At 44.8% G+C, this 22,882-nt stretch overlaps 1 protein-coding gene and 1 pseudogene across 1 annotated transcript; both read right to left on the bottom strand.

The window, feature by feature from the left end:
• Nucleotides 1-6,913: 6,913 nt before the first annotated feature.
• Nucleotides 6,914-22,033, bottom strand: LOC136513883 (subtilisin-chymotrypsin inhibitor-2B-like). Its single transcript, XM_066507861.1, has 3 exons — nucleotides 22,018-22,033; nucleotides 21,794-21,927; nucleotides 6,914-7,403 (listed from the first exon to the last, which is right to left on the bottom strand). The coding sequence occupies exons 2-3, from the start codon at nucleotides 21,890-21,892 to the stop codon at nucleotides 7,272-7,274; spliced, it is 231 nt and encodes a 76-aa protein (XP_066363958.1). The 5' UTR covers nucleotides 21,893-21,927; nucleotides 22,018-22,033; the 3' UTR covers nucleotides 6,914-7,271.
• On the bottom strand, nucleotides 14,170-18,188 carry LOC136513490 (alpha-terpineol synthase, chloroplastic-like; annotated as a pseudogene).
• Nucleotides 22,034-22,882: the final 849 nt, after the last annotated feature.

The following is a 22,882-nucleotide window of genomic DNA, read 5'->3' as shown; positions in this document are numbered from 1 at the left end:
ATCTTGAATGTAAAGAAGTTTCAGTTTAGTGACTACCTCTCCTCTTCTCTTCTTCTTCTATCCACCACCAACAGCAGTATCGCCGCTGCCGGTGCCGCTACCGCTGCCGGTGCCGCTGCCTTCGCCTTGTTCATCGAGGAAGAGGTTGTTGAATGCCTCCTCCAGTTCCAGGTCCTCAGGTGTATGCTATTCCCTTCTTGCACCTTGTTCCCAGTCCTTGATGCAGGTGAGCATCTCAACATGCTCAGGCAACAAGCTCCGCCGCCGATCTTCGAGTATCCTGGATATACAGCTAAAACAGGACTCCGAAGAGATAGTAGACACAGGGACAGACATAATATCTCAAGCCATAATCGACAGGATTGGATAGGTTAGCTTGTGATCACGCCACCAGAGGAGTATATCAAAGGATTCCTCATAACATGTGACAGGGTCACTGTCCAAGTAAGCTTTGAGCTCACTAACAGCAGATAGAGTAGATGAAGATGAGGGGGAAGAGACAGGGGATTCACCAGGTTTTCCAAAGATCCTTCCCCATGCCTGTTTTGTCTTACCAGTATGAGCTGAAGGGACTGAAACCCTTTGACTCCTCACTGCACCAAATTTCTGTTCATACTTGACAAACAGTTTATACAATTCATCTTTGACATCAGCATAGTACACACTATAAGTGCATCCAGTTGCCTTAGGAAGCAATTCAAGCACATTAAAGAACCCTGTGGGATAAACAAGTGGAGCTGTGGGATAATACACACCAGACAGAATAACAGTGGAATTATAGAAGAGTTCCAAGAATATCATTATTTGTTCAGCAACATACCAATGCTGTGCAGTCAACAAAGTAGAACCATAATTTGATATAATGAACACATGAAAGACTTCCTTATATGGCAGCAAATGTTTGAGCATCAAATAAGTAGAATTCCATCTAACATCCATATCCAAGCCAAACTTTCTAGGTCTAAGACCCTAAGCTATGCAGTAGTTCTTAAACAATGCAATTCTTTGATTAGAGGAATTTAAAAAAAGTTATTGCAGTTCTGAAATCTTCAGTATAAGGTTTCAACCTCTTCATGTCAGATTTAACAATCAAATTTATTATATGGCATGCACAGCGTTGATGCACAAGCAAATACTGCACCTTGTTAGGATCATCTCTTGTAGGTGCAGGATAAGAACCTAAATAACCAAAGAACATAGGTTGCAAAATCTCAAAAGCCCTAGAATTAGCAGAAGCATTGTCTAGAGACACAGAAAAAACCTTGTCAATCAAACAAAACTCCTCAACCACACTAGCAATCCTATCAGCAATGTTTTCACCAGAATGAGAAACATCAATCAGCCTTAAACCAACAACTTTTTTCTGTAATTCCCAATCTGCACTAACATAATGAGCAACAACAGAAATATAATCCTCTTTAGCATTACCAGACCATATATCAGATGTTAAAGAAACAGAAGATGCAGCAGGCAACAAAGATTTCATAAGCATATCACGTTGTTCATCAAACAGTTTAGACATATCTCTAGTGGTGGTCTGCCTAGAAACCTTTTGAAACAGAGGATTGTGAGCACGCTTAATGTAATCCTCCCAAGCCTGGGTCTCACCAATCCCTAAAGGAAGGTCTAGCCTAGCAATCAAACGGCACAACTCAGTGCGAGCAAGCATAGGATCATACACCCAATTTTTCAAACCATTAGGATTCATAGCAAGTTTAGATTGGACCATACTAGCATGCTTACGTTTTTCATACAGGAAAACATGTGCCGTCTCAAATGCCTAGTGCCAGCAGTAGACCTAGCACTGTAACGCGCACCACAATGTTTACAGATGGCCCTCACTCGAATTTTATTCTCCTTAATCTCATGGAAGTAATCCCAAACATCAGAAACTTTCTTACCAGAGGTGGAAGAGGTTCCATGAGTGTCAGTGGAGACCTCAACTCCACCATCACCGTCGTCGCCATCGAGATCGATGGACTGGTTGCCGTCACCGTCACCGAGATCGATGCCGAACAGACCGGCTGCGTCATCACGCAAGTCGTCGTCGTTCTCGATTTCTAGCTCCTCATCCGGGTGCGGCGCTAGGTCCTCGCCGTCGACAAGGGGGGATGCTGATCCGCCCCCTGCGTTGCGAGCCCAGCACCAGCACCAGCCTGAGCCCGACCCCGACATCCAGCTCCAGCACCGCCCCTCGACGGGTGCTTCGGCGGCCTGGCCATGTCCACTCCAGAGGAGGACGCGGCGTCAGGCACGAACCTACAACTCAAAAAGACAGAGACAGAGTGAGTAGAGAGAACAAGAACTGACGAGCAGATCCAAAGAAAGAGTAGGGTTAGGGTTAGAGAAGAACAAGACGAACCTGCGCTTCGGAGCCCGGTGCCGGAGATGAAGAAGCCAGAGCCAAAGGTGGGGAGGAGGAGACAACGATTAGAATCGACGGCGAGGTGGGCGAGGTAGGATAGGGAAGAAGAACACGAACTCACATGGCTCACGGTTCACCGAGAGCGAGAGGAGAGGGAAAGGAGGGAGGAGACGGGGACAGCCGGACGGGGTTAGCGAGGTGGAGTGGAGGAGCGCCGGCGAGGTCACCGGAGCCGAGGACGGGGCCGATGGCGGTGGCGGCGGTGGATCGAGATCTAGAGCAGAGCGAGAGCGAGGTGGAGCGAGCGAGAGAGAGAGAGACGGCTGCGCGGCAGCGAATGACGGGGTTAGCGAGGTGGAGTGGAGGAGCGCCGGCGAGGTCACCGGAGCCGAGGACGGGGCCGATGGCGGTGGCGGCGATGGATCGAGATCTAGAGCAGAGCGAGAGCGAGCGAGCGAGAGAGAATGAGGATTAGGGTTAGGGATTGGGGAGGCCGGGAGGGAATGATGGATTGGGGGCAGCCGGGCAGGGCTCCTGGCCTCCTGCGCTGCGCTTATATTTGCCGTTGCCGGCCTTCGTGGGCTGCTGGGCCAAATGGGGCACCGGGCCATCACCGTGCCGGCCTGCACCACCGTGCCGTGCCCGGGCCGTGCCACGGGCCAGGGTGGCGGCCCAGACACGGCCTGGTCCATCGGGCCATGCCGTGCCCGTGTCGGGCCAAAAGGCCGGGCCACGGGCCGTGCCAACGGGCCTCGGGCTGCATGGCTTTCTATACACCTCTGTCTTCTCATCCCTCTCAAACTATCTGCATCTTGCACACATGTTGCTCATGTCAATCAGTGCCCTGGTTAGTGGTTAAGCAAGCACTCACCTCTGTAATTGGGAGCCTTTCAGGCAATACACACCGTACGCTAGCTGTTCTTAAGTGCAACGAAGTTTCCTGTTTAAAAAATGGTCAGCTGAACTTTTCATTGGGGCACATTTGTGGCTGAATGATTTGTCCATCATCACTTCCGTCACCAGTTCGTATAGTACGTTCATCCATGCAAAAGGATTGGAACGTGCTTTGGACATAAAGAACAGTGATAACACACTAATTCTCCATATGCAGAACGACGACATGCCGGAACATGAGCATTGTTATTTACAGTAGTATATGTAATATGGTATCATTCATAGAAAGTAAAACACACATCCAGAACCATTGGGAAGATGCATGAACAGGGTACATGATAGATCGATCATGGCATCTTCTGAGTTATTATTTTGAGTTTACTACACATATATTATCTTTTATTCAGTTGTGGCTGGAGTAAAAGGGAGCTGGGCAACTAGCCAACATGGGGCGTCTCAGCGACGGTGTCGACGAAGATGCGGACGCGGTCGGGGTGATAAACCGGGGTCACAATCGTGCCGACGGGCAGCACGTCGATGTCGGCGTCGGGCTTGTCCTTGAGGATCACCTTCTTGGCTTCCTCTATGCTGAGGCCAACCACCTCCGGCCACGACGTCTTGGCGCCGGCGCTCCCCGGTGCTGTCGTCACCGCCGCCGTGGAGCTCATGGTCGTCGTCGTGGGTCGCGAGATTAACTGCGAATCAGTTGATCGATGACGATGCAAAAAAGGAAACAGACTACTACTACTACATTATTGCAAAAAAGCGTATGGTATAGAAAGGCACACTCACGGGCAAGTGTTTGCTTATTGCTGTCGTACGTGCTTCTTTGTACTGCTGCAGGTTATATGAAGCGAGTATGCACCGGTGAGGTATTTATAGTAGAGCTGCTGCAGCCTGCAGGATGCATGTACGATGGAGATGAATGGATCGGATGACCTGTTCTCTGCTTTCCTCTGAACGCAGACATCCCAATCCACAAGCAATCTTGTTGACAATAGAGAATAGACACACACTTAAACTAGATCTGAATTAGTCACAAGCCACGCAAGCTTAACATGCAACCTTTTGATCTTTCTACTGAACACATGGCTGGTATATATTATGCTAGTACTAGTCGTACGTGTTCTAGCTAGCTGTGGTGCAAAATGCGCGCATGTCATATGTTCAGACACACTGCTTAACATATGCAACCTTTTTTGATCTCTTCACCATCATTCATAAAGACGCCACGCGAAGATGCTGCACAGCTGTTGGTTTCTTATTAGCTAACGTGTTGGACATGCAAACGGGATAATCCACCGATCAAATTAAGGCCTTGTTTAGTTTCACGGAGTAAAGTTTTAGGGTGTCGCATGGGGTGTCATATGGGGGTGTCGTATTGGGTGTTCGGATATTAATACAAAAACAAATTATAGAATCCATCGGTAAACCGCGAGATGAATTTATTAAGCCTAATTAATCCGTCTTTAGCACATGTGTAACCGTAGCACTTTATTATCAAATTATGGACTAATTAGGCTTAAAAGATTCGTCTCGCAAATTATTCGTAAAACTGTGCAATTAGTTATTTTTTTAGTCTATATTTAATATTCTATGCATGTGTTCAAACATTCGATGCGATAAGGTTTAAAGTTTTTGAGAGAAACTAAACAAGGCTTAAACAACAATATCTGTAACGGATATCGATCGTGGAAGATGAAGGACGCAGCAAATTTGTCAACGCTGAATGCGTGTAATGCGGCCACGAATTCCCAATCCTCTTTTGTCAACACGGTTGTGCAGATTTCAAAGTTAAATAAAGGACTCTGTCTACTAACTTGTAGTGATTGAAATTGTTTTCTTTCCAGTTCAACGTTACCTTACAGTTTAGGCGATTGAGACATATGAAAGTTTGATGCCATTAAAAATGTACAAACAGCCTGTTCGGTTGGCTGGTTCGTATCGTTGCTGGTTCGTGAAGAAGCACTGTTGGCTGGTTTGTGTAAGAGAAAAATACTGTTCCGACTGAAAATTTACGATCGTTTACGACAAGCCACAGCTCTGCGCTGTTACATATATTATATAGTATATGATCGAACATAGGTAGTCGGTATGTTCGCTGGTTGGTTTCTGGGTTGATAAGCCCGGCTGGTGTTGGTAGGGATGAAAACGGTACGGATATTTTCCGATCGTATTCGAAACCGAATCCGTTTAGAGGGGTTGAGATCTGTCCGTATCCGAGTCCGGATATCCAACATCCGATATCGTATCCGTATCCGAATACTCAAATCACATATTTATGATATCGATATCCAATCGTATCCTATCCGACATAGTTGACACTATCCGTATTTGAATCCGAATCCGGACAGAAATATGAAAACAAATGTAATATCGGTGATATCCGCCCGTATCCGATCTGTTTTCATCGTTTGTTGTGAGAGAAAAATATTGTTGGCTGGCTAATAAGCCCTGGCTGAAACCAACAAGCGAACAGGTTGAGTGTCTGTGGTCCTTTTCATTTTACTTGAAAAAAAGAACATGCAGTCATCAGTGAGATTAAAGGGGTCATACCCAGTGTAGAGAGCTCCCATTCTGTGCGGGATCTGGGGAATGGTATCAGTGTCAAGCCTTACCATCGCCTGTGCAATGCGAGGAGACTGCGACTCGAATCAAGGACCTTCCGGTCACAGACGGTGAGATTATCCCAACGAATTAAGAAAGACGATGGTAATCTTTTGTGAATTTAACCATTTTTGTTAGCCCAGTGGCATGAGGTTGTCACCATTTTTTTGGCCTTCATGTCAAAGTTGTTACTTAGACCGTACTCCTTTGGAACAGAAAATTTTCACAAGAATCGTACAAAAATTTTATAAAAATGATTAAAATTTACAAAAATTGCAGGTGGTTTACAAAAATGACTCGCACATCTATGTCTTCTCATCCCTCACACAGGATTTCATTCAGACAAATATAGAGACAACCTTTACAAGGTTTACAATATTGCAAGCTAAGAGCTCTAAATCATTCAGCTCATTGTTTTTTTTTTTTTTGCAAGGATTCACCTCATAGTTTAGCTAAACAAGCTCATACATCATACATCTCTGTCTTCTCATCCCTCACACAGGATTTCATTCAGACAAATTAAATATAGATACAACCTTAACAAGCTATACAAGATTGCAAGAAATCTAAATCATCCAGCTCATAGTTTAGCCAAACAAGCTCATACATCTCTGTCTTCTCATCCCTCTCAAACTACTATATCCTGCACACATGTTGCTCATGTTAATCAGTGCCTGGTGGTTAATGAAGCACTCACCTCCGTAAATTGGGAGCCTTTTATTGGTGCTACTCTCTGTACTCTGTTTTTAAGTGCAAGGAAGTTAGGCCTTGTTTAGTTCCATGAATTTGGATTTTGGGTCTACTGTAGCATGTTCGTTTTTATTTGGCAAATAGTGTTCAAACATGGACTAATTAGGCTTAAAACGTTCGTCTCGCAATTTCCCACCAAACTGTGCAATTAGTTTTTCTTTTCGTTTATATTTAATGCTCCATGCAAAGGCCGCAAACATCTGATGTGACAGGTACTGTAGCAACTTTTTGGAAATTGGGGTGGAACTAAACAAGGCCTTACTTATAAAAAATGCAATCGGCACATCTGTGGTCAGCTGCACTTTTCATTAGGGCACATTTGTGTCTGAATGATTTGTCCATCATCACTTCCGTACGTACGTACGTTCATCCATGCAAGGATTGGAACGTGCTTTATACATAAATAACAGTGGTAACACATTAATTCTCCATATGCAGAAAGACGATATGCCGGAACAGGAGCGTTGTTATTTTTTTTTGTAGTATAATATGGTACCATTCATAGAAAGTAAAACACACATCACATCCGGATCCATTCAGAAGACGCATGAACAGGGTACATACGATAGATCATGGCATCTTCTGAGTTATTCTTTTTACTATACATTATATATGTTTTATTATGTTGTGGACGGAGTAAAAGGCAGCTGGGCATCTAGCCAACATGGGGCGTTTCGGCAACGGTGTCGACGAAGATGCGGACCCGGTCAGGGCGGAAATCCTTGGGCACCGGCGTGCCGACGGGCAGCACGATGATGTCGGCGTCAGGCTTGTCTTTGAGGATGATCTTCTTGCCTCCTCCACTTTCAGCCACTACTACAGAATTAATTTTTAGGGGTGGCTCATAACTATTTATAGGGACGATTTGGCCAGCCGTCCCTACCGATTTGTCTCTACAAATCATACATTTGTAGAGACAGTTCCCAGGCCGCCTCTACAAATCGATTTGTAGGGGCGGCTCGTATTACCAGCCGCCCCCTACAAATCGATCTGTAGGGGCGGTTGTAGTACCAGCCGTCCCTATAAACAGGTATTTTTAGAGACGGTTCAATCTAGAATCGCCCCTACAGTACGTTTTCCCGCAAAAAAAAAAAATCGAATTTACAATTCAAAATCTCGTTGCCGAACGTCCCGCGACCAACGTTCCGAACCGCGTTCGCGTTGCCGAACGCCTCGCGACCAACGTTCCGAACCGCGTTCGCGTTGCCGAGCGCTCCGCGACCGCGACTACAAGCACAAGAGTTCCATTGCTAAAAATCGTTTTTTATATAGTGAGCCCGACCACCTCTGGCCATGACGTCTTTTCGCCAGCCGTCGACGAGCTCATGCTCGCTGGATATGAGTGGCTTAAGTGAGGCTTCTTATGCTTCTGATATAGCACTGCTAGCTGTATATATGCACAGAGCGAGGGTGCGCTATTTATAGAGCTGATGAAGGTAGGAAAAGTGTAATGGTCGTATGGTAGACTTATCTTGGTAGTTGGTAGATGGTGCAAGCAAAGCAAATAGAAAAAATGCTGATGGTGCAAAGAAATGGTACACGCCTGCTAGCTCCATGTCCACCACTGAATAACGAAGGCACGAGGCACACGAGGTGGCCCGTGGATGCTGCTGCCGACATCCACTACACAACAAGCGGAGGATATGAGCGCGGAAACTAAAAATCCATAACCACGTGGATGATCATGACACATAACACCATATGTCAAAATAATGTCATTTTCATCGTTCAATCAATGAGAGGATGTTACTCCCTCCGGAAGTTTGAGAAATCAAACAATTTTAAATTTGACTAAATTTATACAAAAAAATATTAATATTTCTTATGAAAATATATTTTTCCTATTATAAGTATTTGTAGTCTAAAAATTAAAGCTAATAATATTTTTCACAAATGTAGTCAAATTTAAGGAAGTTTGATGAATCAATCCAAACCTAGAATTATGTCTTTTTAGGACACAGAGGTTGTTCCTCACAAAAAGAACAACATATGTTCGTGTGACTAGCGCCAGGACGTCCGGACGCTAGCCCCCATCTGAACGCCTGCGCTTGCCCCGCCTCCTGTGCCTGTTGCGCCTGCCCGCCCACCCCCGCATGTTGCTGCGGGCCCATGCCTGCTGCGCATGCAGGTGGGGGCCACCCACACCCGCTTCGCTACCCACATGCACGCGGAGACCGCCTGTGCTCGCGGGAACCGTCTCTGCTTGTGCCCGCTTCGTGCGCCTATTAATGTTGCAACATGAAGCACTTCTGCAACATACGTTTGAAACAAGTAAAACGTTTGTAACATACACTTTCAACATATGTACATAGCCACAGCAACATATGCAATATCTAGATAAAACACTTGCAACATACGTCTGAAACAGATGAAACATTTTGTATAGACGCCTGCAACATATCTCTGAAACACTTGCAACATACCTCTAAAACACTTGCAACATGTGAAACATCCCAATCTACTTTTCCAACATCCATATAAAACATTTGCAACATACCTCTCTGAAGCACTTGAAACATGCATTTGCAATATACGGGTCCTCCTGTCGTGGTGTGTTTGGCCGACCACGGGAGATGATGCCCTGGCCGGCGATGACCTTCTCTCGGTGGCGCCGGAGTGGTGTGGTGGCACGGTGCACGCCGTGGCCGCGATGGGCGAGCACGGATGGGGGCACGACGGGTGGATGGCCAAGATGGCGAGGCGGAGTGGGACGGGGCAGCGCTACGCGGCACAGGATGGGGCGCGCGAGGGGGGATGACGGAGTTGGACGGCTAGGTACAGGATGGGGGCGCGCGCGCGGGGATGGCCGTGGCGGCGAGGCGAAGTGGGACGAGCGGGAGATACTTTTTAGGGACAGAGCGCATCAGAAGTCGGGCGCGCGGCGTCCGTATGGGGCGGACACCAGTGGGCAAGCATTAGCGATATATATACCTCATCGCCTTCAAGAGTAGTGCAACACTTAGTTTCGTCATTAGTTCCATTGCATTACACTGCTATAAAAAAATGATTTTAGGTGTCCCTAGCAAAGATCTACATCTCGAATTAGTCAAAGGGCCCAATGGCATTGGCTAGCCTATAGAAACCGTCTCTGGAAATGGTGTTATTTCAGAGGCAGGCTCCTTAAGTGTAACACCCGAGAATACATGGCATAAATACAAATGTTAATATGGATAAGTGTTTTATTTAGCGAAGGTTGACCGGCTATAAAGGAAGATTAAAAATTTTACTTTTTGATCCATTGCTCGGATGGATGAATGGAGACCACGGATGCATAGAGCTCATCTTTCCGTTTGACTACTTATTCACATTAATCGGAGTTCGGATCATAGAGTTATGTTCTTAACAAGGTATAGAAAGGAAAAAAAGGCCACAATGCCACGCGAGCTACAGTGATCATCAGCCAGATACAGTCCCCGAGTTGGAGTTCATGCCATGGCGTGGTTTTCTTTCTCTCCGTATTTTTTTTCTGCCGAACCCTACCCTTGGACAACCCTACAGCCATAGCACCCCTATACACGCAAAGGAGGAAAAGAAAGAAGAGAGAATAAGGATTAAGAGAGGACTAGGCTACCATCACTACTGGAGGCCGCGGCTTTGCCGAGTGTTTTTACACTCGGCAAAGAGCCCTTTGCACTCGGCAAAGGCTTTGCCGAGTCTAGCACTCGGCAAAGTCCGCTCGGCAAAATTTTTCTCGGCAAAGGGTCTTTGCCGAGTGCTTTTTATCGGGGCACTCGGCAAAATAAAAAAAAAACTTTGCCAAGTGTTTGGGGCGGCACTTGGCAAAATATTTTGGCCGTTGTGGCGCCGGCCGTTAACGGTTATTTTACCGAGTGCCCGACCCAGCACTTGGCAAATTTTTTTTTTAAATTACTTTGCCGAGTGCCCCAGCCCACGCACTTAGCAAAGTTTTTTTTATTTTTTTAAAAAAGTACTTTGCCGAGTGCCCCTGCCCAGGCACTCGGCAAAGTTTTTTTATTTTTTTTAAAAAAGTACTTTGCCGAGTGCCCCTGCCCAGGCACTGGGCAAAGTTTTTTTTATTTTTTTTTAAAAAGTACTTTGTCAAGTGCCCCTGCCCAGGCACTCGGCAAAGTTTTTTTTTTAAAAAAAAAATTACTTTCCGAGTGCCCCTGCCCAGGCACTCGGCAAAGTTTTTTATTTATTTTTAAATAATTTCTTTGCCGAATGCCCCTGTTTTGGCACTCGGCAAAGAATTTCTGATTTTTTTAAAAAAAATACTTTGCCGAGTGCCTGGGAAGGGGCACTCGGCAAAGTAATTTTTTTAAAAAAATAAAAAAAAACACCGTACATAAACAGAAAATAGGATTGTTCAACATCACAAATGCAGACACCGGAGAGAACAGGAAACAGAGGGCCTGACACACACAAGCTGTAGTTGTCGAGCATAAAAACAGGGGCGTGAGCCACGCTCGTCCGTCAGTCCCAACTGGTCTACCTGGAGACGGAACCACGTGGCTGACAGGGGCTGGACCCACCGTACATGAACAGAAAATAGGATTGTTGTAAGATCTCTTGAGTTGAGTTTGTCATTTGGAGGCATATAATGTAAATGAACCATTCTGTAAGGACCAGTGAGTTCTCATTGGTGCACTGGAGGGCACAAAATATGATGCCTGTTGTTATACTTATTAGATTTGAAGGAACAAAATATATGTTGAGTGAATCGACCATAACAAAACTAAATATAGGAATTGCACTTGCCTACCAACTTCGTCACTGTCTCCAGTTTGGATGCAACCTTTTTTGCAAACCGTGAAAAGAACAGCATTGCCATCAATTCCAAAAGGATAAGAGCATGCTATAACAAAGATGAGGAAACTTTAGGATGCATTTGTGTCTTGAGGTGTACACGTAGCTAGTAGGGATATCTATTTTTCGAACAAAGGAATAGACTGGCAGTCATAAGGAAAACATAAAACGATACAGGCGATTAGACGCAGAGGTCACACTAAAACACTCCATGGTACTGTATGGCCCACACCAAACATAAGAAAAGAACAAAGTCAGCAATGTTTGGTTGTTTGATAAAAAAAGTATATGTATATAACCTAATAACGAAGGAAAATGCATGAGATGTTCAGGACTTACAGATACAGATTGGCCATGATGCGACCTATGTATTGTCTATTGCTAAATAGGTTGTCCTAACTAACAGAAGCATTCATTAATTATGAGCAAATGCCGAGTAATCAAACTGCATCATGTAGATAAAGGCCCAAAATGAGAATAGAGATTTATACAGGGAAAACTGACCTTCAAATTTGGAGGGAATAGGCTGCACAATGAATAGGTTGGTTCATATGAAACAAAGTAAAATAAAATGAGGTTTGCAGCTCCAAATCCAGAAGTAGGCAACCTGTAAGAAACCAAATGCTCTCTGCATTAAGGAATCAAGTGCGACCTCTCAATGTACTGGTACAAAATTACTGTTGAATCTATGAACTGTTGGCATCTAACCATAACAAAAATTTAATGCAAACAGAAATGGCAGGATGAGTACCTTAAATTCTAAAAACACTATTAATCTCACATTCTCATTACTGAAAGAAGAAAAGTGGAGACCATAACCAGCATGAGGTTCCATTGTGAATCAAGATCTTGCAAATCTCCATTGACATATAACTTTAAAGATAAAGTGATTTGTAGCATAAACCAACAATAGGGAAATGCTCTCCTCCTTCCTCTCCTCCTCCTTCTCCTTCTTCCATCTCCTTCTTCCTCATTTTTCTTCCTTCTTCTTCTTCCTTCTTCTACTTCATTCTTCTTCTTCCTAGTACCTCCTTCTCCTTCTCCTTCCAAGATGGACGCGGGCAAGGCTGGGGAGGGGCGGGCCGCGGGGATGGCCGGGGGCCGCGGCGATGGGCAGGGGAGGGGTGGCCTGCGCCGGCCAAGGGGATGGGCTGGGGGCGCGGCGCTACGGCGGGCAGCGCTGCTGCTGCGTGCGGCGCGAGCACGGCGGCGCACGCGGAGGCGCTGCGGCGGCGGGCAGGGGCGGGCTGCGCGGGCGGGCGGCGCTGCGGGGGCGGGCTGCGCGGGCGAATGATCACATGTGGAGATGTCTGGGTTTTTGGCATCCGACGTCACTACTTGCTCGAAATCTTATCAATTTTTTTACCACAGCCTCCACATGCGATAACACGACACCTCCACAAGTTTCGTGATTTTCGGACTTCGTTTGGATTTTATATAATTTAAATTCACTTTTCCCACAACTAACTCGACATGTTACGTCAACGAGATGCTCGAGATTTCATGTGACTCCCTGGATACAGCCTCAACATACGCTAAATATCATGAATATCAATTTTTGGATGACCAAATTCCATTATTGAAAGAAATATACCTAAAAAAGTCAAAATTTCACCAAATTTTAGACTAGAGCTTTAAATATTGTCACAAGGCTACACAAAAAAATTTGGGTCCAAAATAAAAAAAAAATATTTTGCCGAGTGCCATGGGGAGCACTCGGCAAAAATGTCTTTGCCGAGTGCCGGGCCCAGGAGGCACTCGGGAAAATTTGTTTTCAGAAAATAAAAAAAATTGCCGAGTGCCCAAGGATGGCACTCGGCAAAGTTTTTTTTTTAAAAAATAAAAACAAATTTTGCCGAGTGTCTGATGGCTGGCACTCGGCAAAATCTGACGGTAGGTGGCCGCCGTCACGGTCCGGCTAAATTTTGCCGAGCGCCTGGATTTGCCGAGTGCCTGACTTTGCCGAGTGCCTGGCACTCGGTAAAGCTTGCTTTGCCGAGTGCTACACTCGGCAAAATATTGCTTTGCCGAGTGCCACGATATTTTGCACTCGGCAAAGTATCAGGCACTCGGCAAAGTACAGTTTTCCAGTAGTGCATCGCCGACATGGCCATTCTTCTCCGAGAAAATCCATCGAACTGATGGCCCCATCGTAGCGACGAGGATCGCCGTGTGGTGAAAAGAAAAAAAGGGAGTAGATCGCCGGAAATTTGACATCGTGCTCACTGTTGTTGCCCTAGGTGAAATGCCAAATCTTAATCCACATCTCTTAATCAGTTTTTTGGATGAAATCATCGAATTAGAAGGGGTTTATTAGTTGGAGGAACTCTCGAAATTCCCAAGTAACCCAAGGATTGGGTATATAGCTAGTGACCCCACACTATATGTATGTAACTACTCTCACCTATATGTGATCCTAGTAACCCAAGGGATGAGATGAGCATTGAGTGTGTGATCCTACTACCTATCTTGGACAGTACATAGAAAGAGTATGTGAGTATACGTAGACTATTTGGACATACACCTATATTTATGAATTATGCACCAGTATGTAAGTATAACAACAAACTAAATAATAGGACATGCTTTAAACTTTTCTTGTATTTCACTTTGAAGTTTATGACAATGTGTAAATAGAGAAATAAGAAAAATGGTAAATGAGTATGCTGTCATATATACACATAGTGGTACATTGACGATGCCAGTAGCTACAAGTTTGTGTAGAAAAAATCGTCATACTATACTGTACCATAACAGTTTATTTGATGGTTGCCAATGGCAAAATACTAAACTGGAATGAGAAATGGTTCCGTCAATAACGAATGGATAGTATCCTTCAGGTTGCAGCAATTTGTGAAATTATCCTCTTGATTGTACATGAACTCCATTGTCCTTGTCAAGTTGAATATCCGCTCCAATAGTGGCTTTGGATAGGAATTATCTGGATTCAGCCACTCGCTGTTAAAATCTTTCCATGATTCCTCTTTTAGTTTGTGTATCTGCTCACGTGCAACTTCAATTGAAACATTGTGCTCCTTCATATAGCTATCGATTGTCGAAGCAACATGAGGGATCAGTTGCTCTCGCTGCATGAAGTGAAATATTGAAAGATATTGGTAAGAAATAAGGTAGAACTCATGCAAAGAAATATCCATATCAGGTTGTCAAGAAAAGTCCCTCAGCATTGCTAGATGGGAACACAACTATGTTATGTACTGATGTGAGTAATACCAAAGGTCAAAGTGCAAACTAAAAATGCCAGTTATCAGTCTGCGTGCTCTCGGACTTCAAAGTTATCATTTAAGCTAAAGATTGAGAGATATTACCTCATATGACTGGAGGTCATCTCCTAGTCTGAGAATTACGGAAAGTGCCTGGACCATTTTATTAGGAACACTAGAAACCCAATCCAAGCAATCCTCTGTTGCTACATCATCATGCATCCCAATGAATGAAGAACATGACAACAGGGAACATGCGCTAGTTCTTGATGAAACCTTAAGATGCTCCTCAACAGACTCTGGAATCTATCCTTCTTCAAGCATTTTGACCTCCATCTGGTAGGCTCTAACAAGGTCTTTTGTCTGTAAATTTATGAGAGTAAATATATTGCCAATTTTCAAATATTTAAAAGCTAGTTTGAGTGTGTGTTTACAAAACATGTTTGCACTGATAGCAACATCAAGTTATTATGCAAGGCTAGTAGCTAACTACATATAACATACGCTTTTGCAGATAATTATTCAGAGTGGAGACCTGAAAATGAATTATGTACATGAGGAAGGAAAAAGTCATGACTAAGTATCTTAGGTATGGGATACGATAACTCTCATCCTGGTGAAGCATATTTGCAATGGTTTCATAGCTATCCAATATTTCCCCCAAAGCGAACTTCATGCACTCTGGGAGATCATTTGCACCCTTTGTATCCCACCTGCACATGAAAATTCAGGAAAACAAATGAATTCTCTATATTATCATAATGATAGATATATATGCTTAAACTTTTTAGTGCAATGTGATTATCTAATTATTCCTTTATATGTTATTGGTTTGCCCCAAAGCTAGCTGGAACATTTGGTGCTGACCGCATGTTGGAGCTAACAAAGATTGACCAAAAAGACATAACTTATGACCATCGCAATATATTTATCTCAAGGAAACAATAAACTCTCTAGTTTTGTATCTTCATATATATAGAACTTTGATAATCCTATTTGTTTTACTGAACATATATATAACTTATTCGCTAGATAAAAGTAGCACATATTTTTCTGTGTTGTTATTCTTTGCAAGTTCCAATGTAAAGATATGTGTAACTTCATTCTGTGAACCTAACATATGATATTTGTACGTAAGAAAGCAATACGAACCTTTCAATGCACTTGGTAAATAATATACATTCTTTTGGAGTTGCATAAGAATCATAAATATCATCCAAGATAGTCACAATGGCAAAAATCATTGTCAATATTATTCTCCCTCGTGAATAACATGATTCATAGTATACTCCTAAGGCCCACAAATATCACTCCACAAGTCTATCTCGAACAAATGGAAGCCTCGATTCAACTTGTACACCCTTCCACCACCTTTAAATACATTAGAGGCAATAATATTGTCAATCATGGAACTAGTTTGTAATTTGGGAAATAATTATTTAATATTTTCTAATGAAAATAATTGCTTCACCTTGTAATGATACCCAACTCATGTTGATGATGGAGCTGCATAATATTTGAGTCCAACTTTGCAAGTTTCAACACCTTCTCAGGCATCATGGTGTCTTTCTCATATGCTGAGATGTAATACTTCAACTCATAAATTCTAACCCTTCTAGGAAGGGGGATCTCAAGTGCAGATTTTATTTCACCAGCTAATGAATCCTCCATGTAGGGCATCATTGTTTCTAAGTGCTTTTGGCTGAATAGTATGGCCTGGTCAAGTATTATCTCTGCATGGGTCCTCAGATGCGCTGCATTGTAAAGGTTCAGTAGATTTTTAGGACTGTCTGCAATAAAACATCCCTCTTCATCTTTGAACCTCACAAACACATCTGGAATATGACATAGAATTTGTCAAAATATCAGCTGCTTTTTAGAACTAGAAGAAAGTATAGCATGCTTTCAAAAACAATTTTCATATTTGAGCTATAAAGATTAGACATAATGTTGCCACAGTCCATGCGCTGTAGCACCACATGCCCAGCCACTACCGGATTTAGCTTCTTTACCGAGTGCCTCAGGCACTCGGCAAAGGCCGATATAGACTCGGTAAAGGGCGCTCGGTAAACAGTTTATCAGCAAAGACCTCTTTGCCGAGTGCACTTTATCGGGCACTCGGCAAACCTTTGCCGAGTGCTAATCTGACACTCGGCAAAGAAAAGTCGTCGTGACGGCAAGCGCCACCATGACGGCGGCTTTGCCGAGTGTCAAGGTCAAGCACTCGACAAAGGTCTCCGCTTTGCCGAGTGCCGTTGACTCAGATACTCGGCAAAGGTGGCCACTTTGCCGAGTGCCACCGGCAAGACACTCGGCAAAGGTAGCCTATTTGCCGAGTGTCCTGTCAAGACACTTGGCAAATAGGCGACCTTTGCCGAGTGTCTAGCCCGTGGCACTCGGCGAATCTGTGATGTTTGCCGAGTGCAATGTCCTTTGCACTCGGCAAAGCATGTTCCCAGGTAGTCACTTTGCCGAGTGTCATGATCATTGCACTCGGCAAAGTGACTGAAAACAACATTTTTTATTTATTTTTTACATCCCATCCAAACAAACAGAAGATATATATAACAAACATCACCAACATCACATATATATCATCAACAGCACATATATATCACCAACACCACATATATATCACAAATGTCACATATATATCACAAACGTCACATGTCTCACAATATATCACAAATAAGTTCACAAGTAATCCAAGTGCTCCATCATCTACAACCACAATTGCAAATAGAAGTAATATTAACAACCACAAGTATCATCACCAAGATGGCCAATGAGACTGATTTGGTGAAGGATTCGGATCGTTCGATGCCGCCGATTGATTCTGCACAAAGGAGAAGAGATTGCATGTGTGAGACAAGATAAATATATACCATACATGAATAAAACTTTCATACTCCACTAGGTTTGACCGTAAGCATGAACATACAAACTAAAACATTTATATTCACAGGAGTAGAATAGTGAGGAGGTGGAGGTGGAGGTGGAGGTGGAGCGAATAGCGAAGGTGGCGGAACTACACCCGTAGCGGCGCCAAGACTTTGCATGTACTGAAGAATCTCCGCCATCCTCCGCCGCTCGGCCTCCACCCTCTCCATCTTCGCCTGCATCTGCTCCCGTATCCTCCTCTCTTGTTCCAGCTGGGCCTACAATATATTCACCCCAATGTTACAATAATACAAAGAAAAGGTATGAAAAAACTAATGAACGATGAATAAACCAGGAAAAACCTCGAGTGCCTCCACCCGGTGGCGTGAAGTGTCCTACCGAGGTCGTATGGCCGAGCTCGTGCTCGTGCTGCTTGCTCGAATCTGGGAGAGACTGGGAGTAGTAGTCGAGTTGATTGCGCCGTCGCCAATCCAGTACCGCCCATGCTTCTTGCCTCCTCCCACCCTCATGATGACTTCTCCATCAAGGTCCTCGGTGCTCGGATCGTACTCTGGCCCATGGACCTCCCTTGCCATTGATGTGTACTCACTGAGGCGGTTGTGGACGGTCGCATTGATGTACGCCTTGGGACCGTCCTCCAGGTTATAGTCGATGTCGGACGTCGCCTTGCCCTTGTGGGCCATAGCAAATGCCTTGAAGATGGAGCAAGGCTAGCCACCATGTGACGCCGACTGTGAGAAAAACAGCAAAATGATTAGAAATCATGTAGAATTGAGCGTTAGAATAAATAAATGAATTCGCATGCATGCTCTTTCCTAAATAGGACGCACCCCTTCGGGCAAGCATGTATCTGCTCATACGGCATCTTAAGTGCACGAAGGAGTTTCTGTGACTCGTGCATGCTCTTTGGCAGAAGGTGACCCTCTGGAAGCAAGCTGCCAATAACTGTCAACATACCATCGAAGGCGTCTCGACTCAGGCTATACTGGGACTTTAATGCCATTATGTGTCCAATGGCATCCAGTTGAGAAACCTTTGTTTGGCCATGAAAGGGTTTTTGTGCCGCGGCAAACATGTCGTAGAACGCCTTTGCGGTTGCCTCTGGCTCCTCCTCCGTACGTCCTTCAGCGAACTGTGCCTCGTGATAGTCATTTAACATGTCTGCTACCTCAGCATCAGCATCATAATCCTCGACGCGTGGTCTCACCACCTCCTCTCTCATACGATCGGCTTCACCATGGTAGACCCACCGAGTATAGTCTGTCGTAAATCCATTCTTCCAAAGATGTTCCCCATGACCTTCTTCGTTTGTCTTTTCCTATTTGCACATTTGCTGTAGGGACAGCAAATTTTACTCGCTCCTTTAGCAGCCTTGCTGAGTGCCTGATACAAGAAAGCATCGGTCTTGTCGATCCATTCATTGGTGACATGACCCTGACTTGCGCGGCCCGTGTACATCCACTCACGGTCCTCCATCCTCTAACATATATAGTGGCGAGTAATATAAACATCAATTGCATCTACACGACGTGCCTAGTATCTAATAGGTGAGGATAGGTCCTAATCCCATGCGAGGATCCATAGATGAGGTTAGTTTCCGGGATCTACTCCTATTCGAGACAGAATTTCGACAGCACCTCCCCGCTATTCTCCAAATACATGTCCTACCAGGGAGAGTGTGTATCCGGAGAATAATAGGGAGATGATGCCGAAACTCTGTCTCGGATCAGAGCAGACCATGGAAACTAACCCCACCTACGCATCCGCGGGCTATCCAAAAAAACATGGACAATTCGAAATAGATACGGTTTTAGATATCGAAATATCTGCATATTTCCAACCGTATCTCTTTCAAACGGGAGACGCCTAACTGGGTTACGTGATCTACGACCATGATATGGAAAGAGGGGTTATACCTAGGGTGGCGATGGAGTCAGGCTAGCGGGGCCGTGGTGGGTCAGTGCAGTGGCGAGGCGACACGGTGCAGGCAGACCCGTAGCGGTGAGGAAGGCGATCAGGGTCACCGAGGTACTCTAGCTCCGCTCCGACATGCTCTTCTCTGCAAAAAAAGAAACATAAAACTATCAATACAAAATTTCGGCAGCACCTCCCTTGCACGGTGAGGTTTTCAAAACCTACAAGAAAACCAACGGCACGATGGCCGACAATGCACAAGATTATATCCAACCACATATATATAACAATGTCACAACCACTCCTACGACTACCACCACTGCTACTCTACCACTACTACTACCGCAACTACTAGTAATACTACGACGACGATGATGGTAGGGCATACCTAGTGGGTGTCGTAGGGTGGTGGTGGTGAAGGGGCTAGGGCGCCAATGGACAAGGCGACGGCTGAGGAAGCACCAGGGACGTGGCAATGGCGGCAGAGGCGCCTCCTCCTCCTCCTTCTTCTTCCTCCTTCCTCCTTCCTCCTCCTCCTCTTCCTCCTTCCTCCTTTTTCCTCCTCTCCTCCTCTCCTTCTCCTCTCTTTTTCCTCCTCCTCTAGTGGCACGGCGCGGGGGGCGGCGTGGGCGCGGGCGGCGGCGGCAGCGCTGGCGCGGTCAGCTGCCTGCGTGCGTGTGTGCATGTGTGCGGTGTGTGTGGGCCGGCTGGGCCGGTAGGGTTAAATCCTCCCTTTGCCGAGTGCCCCCGATCTGGCACTCGACAAAGTATTTTTTTAATTTTTTTAATTCTCTGCTGAGTGCCACCTGGCCTAGCACTCGGCAAAGGTTTTTTTTAAAAAAAATCTTTGCCGAGTGCTCCCGATCTGGCACTCGGCAATGTATTTTTTTTTAATTTTTTTAAATTCTTTGTCGAGTGCCACCCAGTCTGGCACTGGGCAAAGAGGGGTTTTAAAAAAATTATAAAATTCTTTGCCGAGTGCCAGCCGTCCTGGCACTCGGCAAAGAGGCTCATTTGCCGAGCGCCAAACGCGGATACTCGGCAAACGATTTTTATTTTTTTTGTTCCTGCCCCTAAACTTTTTCTGTAGTCCTTATACAATACCCGGCACTTTATGTTCCAATGTGGCATATTTCTCAGACTTTTTCTATATTTCTTTAATTCATTTCATTTAATTGAATTTTCTTGGATAATTCAAATTATAACCGCTAGTCATTCGAATAATGAAAAAAATGAATGGGAAAATGATATTCATGTTATTTAGTATAATGTGAGGCCGTATCCAGGAACATACCACCAATTTCGAATATCTTGTTCACAAAAGATGACCACGAACTTACGGTCGAGTTGTTTTTAAATTCTATAAAAAGCAAACGAAGATCGAAAATCTTGAAACTTGTCGAGATGTCATGATATCATATATGGAGGCTGTGATAAAAAATTAAGGAGGTTTTGCGCAAGTTTGTCACGTATGATGCTTACCACCTCGTCGGCCTCTTCACGAAATCATGAAACTTCTTCGGAGTTTTTTCGGTTTGCAAGCATCATACGTGACAACTTGCGCGAAACCTTCTCAAATTTTTATCACAGCCTCCACATATGATATCATGACATCTTGACAAGTTTTATGATTTTCGGACTTCGTTTGCTTTTTATAAAATTTTAAAACAATTCGACCGCAAGTTCGTGGTTATGTTTCGTGAACAAGAAGTTTGAAATTGGTGGTCTGTTCCCAGATACGGCCTCACATTATACTAAACAACATGAATATCATTTTTCCATTCATTTATTTTCATTATTCGAATGACTAGCAGTTATAATTTGAATTATCCAAGAAAATTTAATTAAATGAAATAAATTAAAGAAATATAGAAAAAGTCCGAGAAATGTGCCACATTAGAACATGGAGTACCAGGTATTGTATGAGGACCGCAGAAAAAGTTTGGAGGTCAAAAGTGAAAAAAAAAATGGTTTACCGAGTCCTTATTCTTGCTAGTCTTTCATTGTGGTAAGATCTAACAACAATAAAATGGTGAAGAGACCGGAGAAAATTATTCTATGACAGATGACATCATCTCTATCTTGATGTTGCCGTTCGGAAAGCCAAGTCTCTATGTCGTCAAGCCGATGCCCTCATCTTCAACAGAGCCGCCTTAGAGAAAACGAATCTATCCCACCCCCTCACCGTCGCCGGAGAGGAGGAGGAGGAGGAGATAACCCCAGTACCAAGAAACTTGGCATGAAGAGACTCTAACCCTAGATGACTCGATCTACTAGAAAACTTATAAAAAAACGATGGATCACTACTCTGGGTCACAATCGAGCTGACGGACAGCGCGACGATGTCGGCGTCGGGCTTGTCCTTGAGGATCACCTTCTTGGCTTCCTCTATGCTGAGGCCAACCACCTCCGGCCACGACGTCTTGGGGCCGCCGCACTCCGGTGCCGCCGCCGCTGTCGCCGTGGAGCTCATGGTCGTCGTCGTGGGTCGCGAATTGAACTGCGAATCTGTTAAACGATGACGATGCAAAAAAGGAAACAGGCTACTACTACATTGTTGCAAAAAAACGTAAGCTACAGAAAGGCAGGCACACTCACGGGCAAGTGTTGCTTGTTATCGTGCTTCTTTGTACTGCTGGTGCTGGTTATATGAAGCGAGTATGCACCGGTGAGGTATTTATAGAGCTGCTGCAGCCTGCAGGATGCACGATGGAGATGAGTGGATCGGATGACCTGTTCTCTGCTTTCCTCTGAACGCAGACATCCCAATCCACAAGCAATCTTGTTGATAATTAGTCATAAGCCACGAAAGCTTTACGTGCAATCTATATCTGTTGATCTTTCTACTAAACACATGCATGGCTGGTATATATGCTAGTACTAGTCGTACGTTTTAGCTAGCTGTGGTACGGCAAAATGCATGCGCATGTCATATCTTCAGACACTGCTTAACGTGCAACCTTTTGATCTTTCATCATCATTGATAAAGACACCAAAAGAAGATGCTGCACAGCTGAGACCACTAGTAGAGAACAAATCTTTGATCCTCAGTCAAAATGGGCTCTAGTCCCGGAATTTTTTGCCCCCGGGACTAGAAATACCTTTAGTCCCGATTGGAGGCTCCAACCGGGACTAAAGATCCCTGCCCAACGGCTACTGCGCCAGACAGAGGTGGCAGGGACCTTTAGTCCCGGTTGGAGCCACCAACCGGGACTAAAGGTATACTTTTACTCCCGGTTGGTGGATCCAACCAGGAGTAAAAGTCTACTCCCGGGCCGTGGCTGCGCCCGGGGTTGGAAAGTTACCTTTAGTCCCGGTTGGATCCACCAACCGGGACTAAATGTTCTCCCTTTATATATCGGCCGTCTCATTCTTTCTCCCCGAGCCCGAGCTCAGCACATTTTGAAGCTCACTACACTAGTGTTCTTGCTTCCTCCCTCCCTCCATTGTTCCTCCATCCATT

Source organism: Miscanthus floridulus, chromosome 16 (genome assembly GCF_019320115.1).
Source record: "Miscanthus floridulus cultivar M001 chromosome 16, ASM1932011v1, whole genome shotgun sequence".
Classification (NCBI taxonomy): Eukaryota; Viridiplantae; Streptophyta; class Magnoliopsida; order Poales; family Poaceae; genus Miscanthus; species Miscanthus floridulus.
Note: the sequence above shows the minus strand (reverse complement) of the source record. Positions and strands in the feature narration are given on the sequence as shown.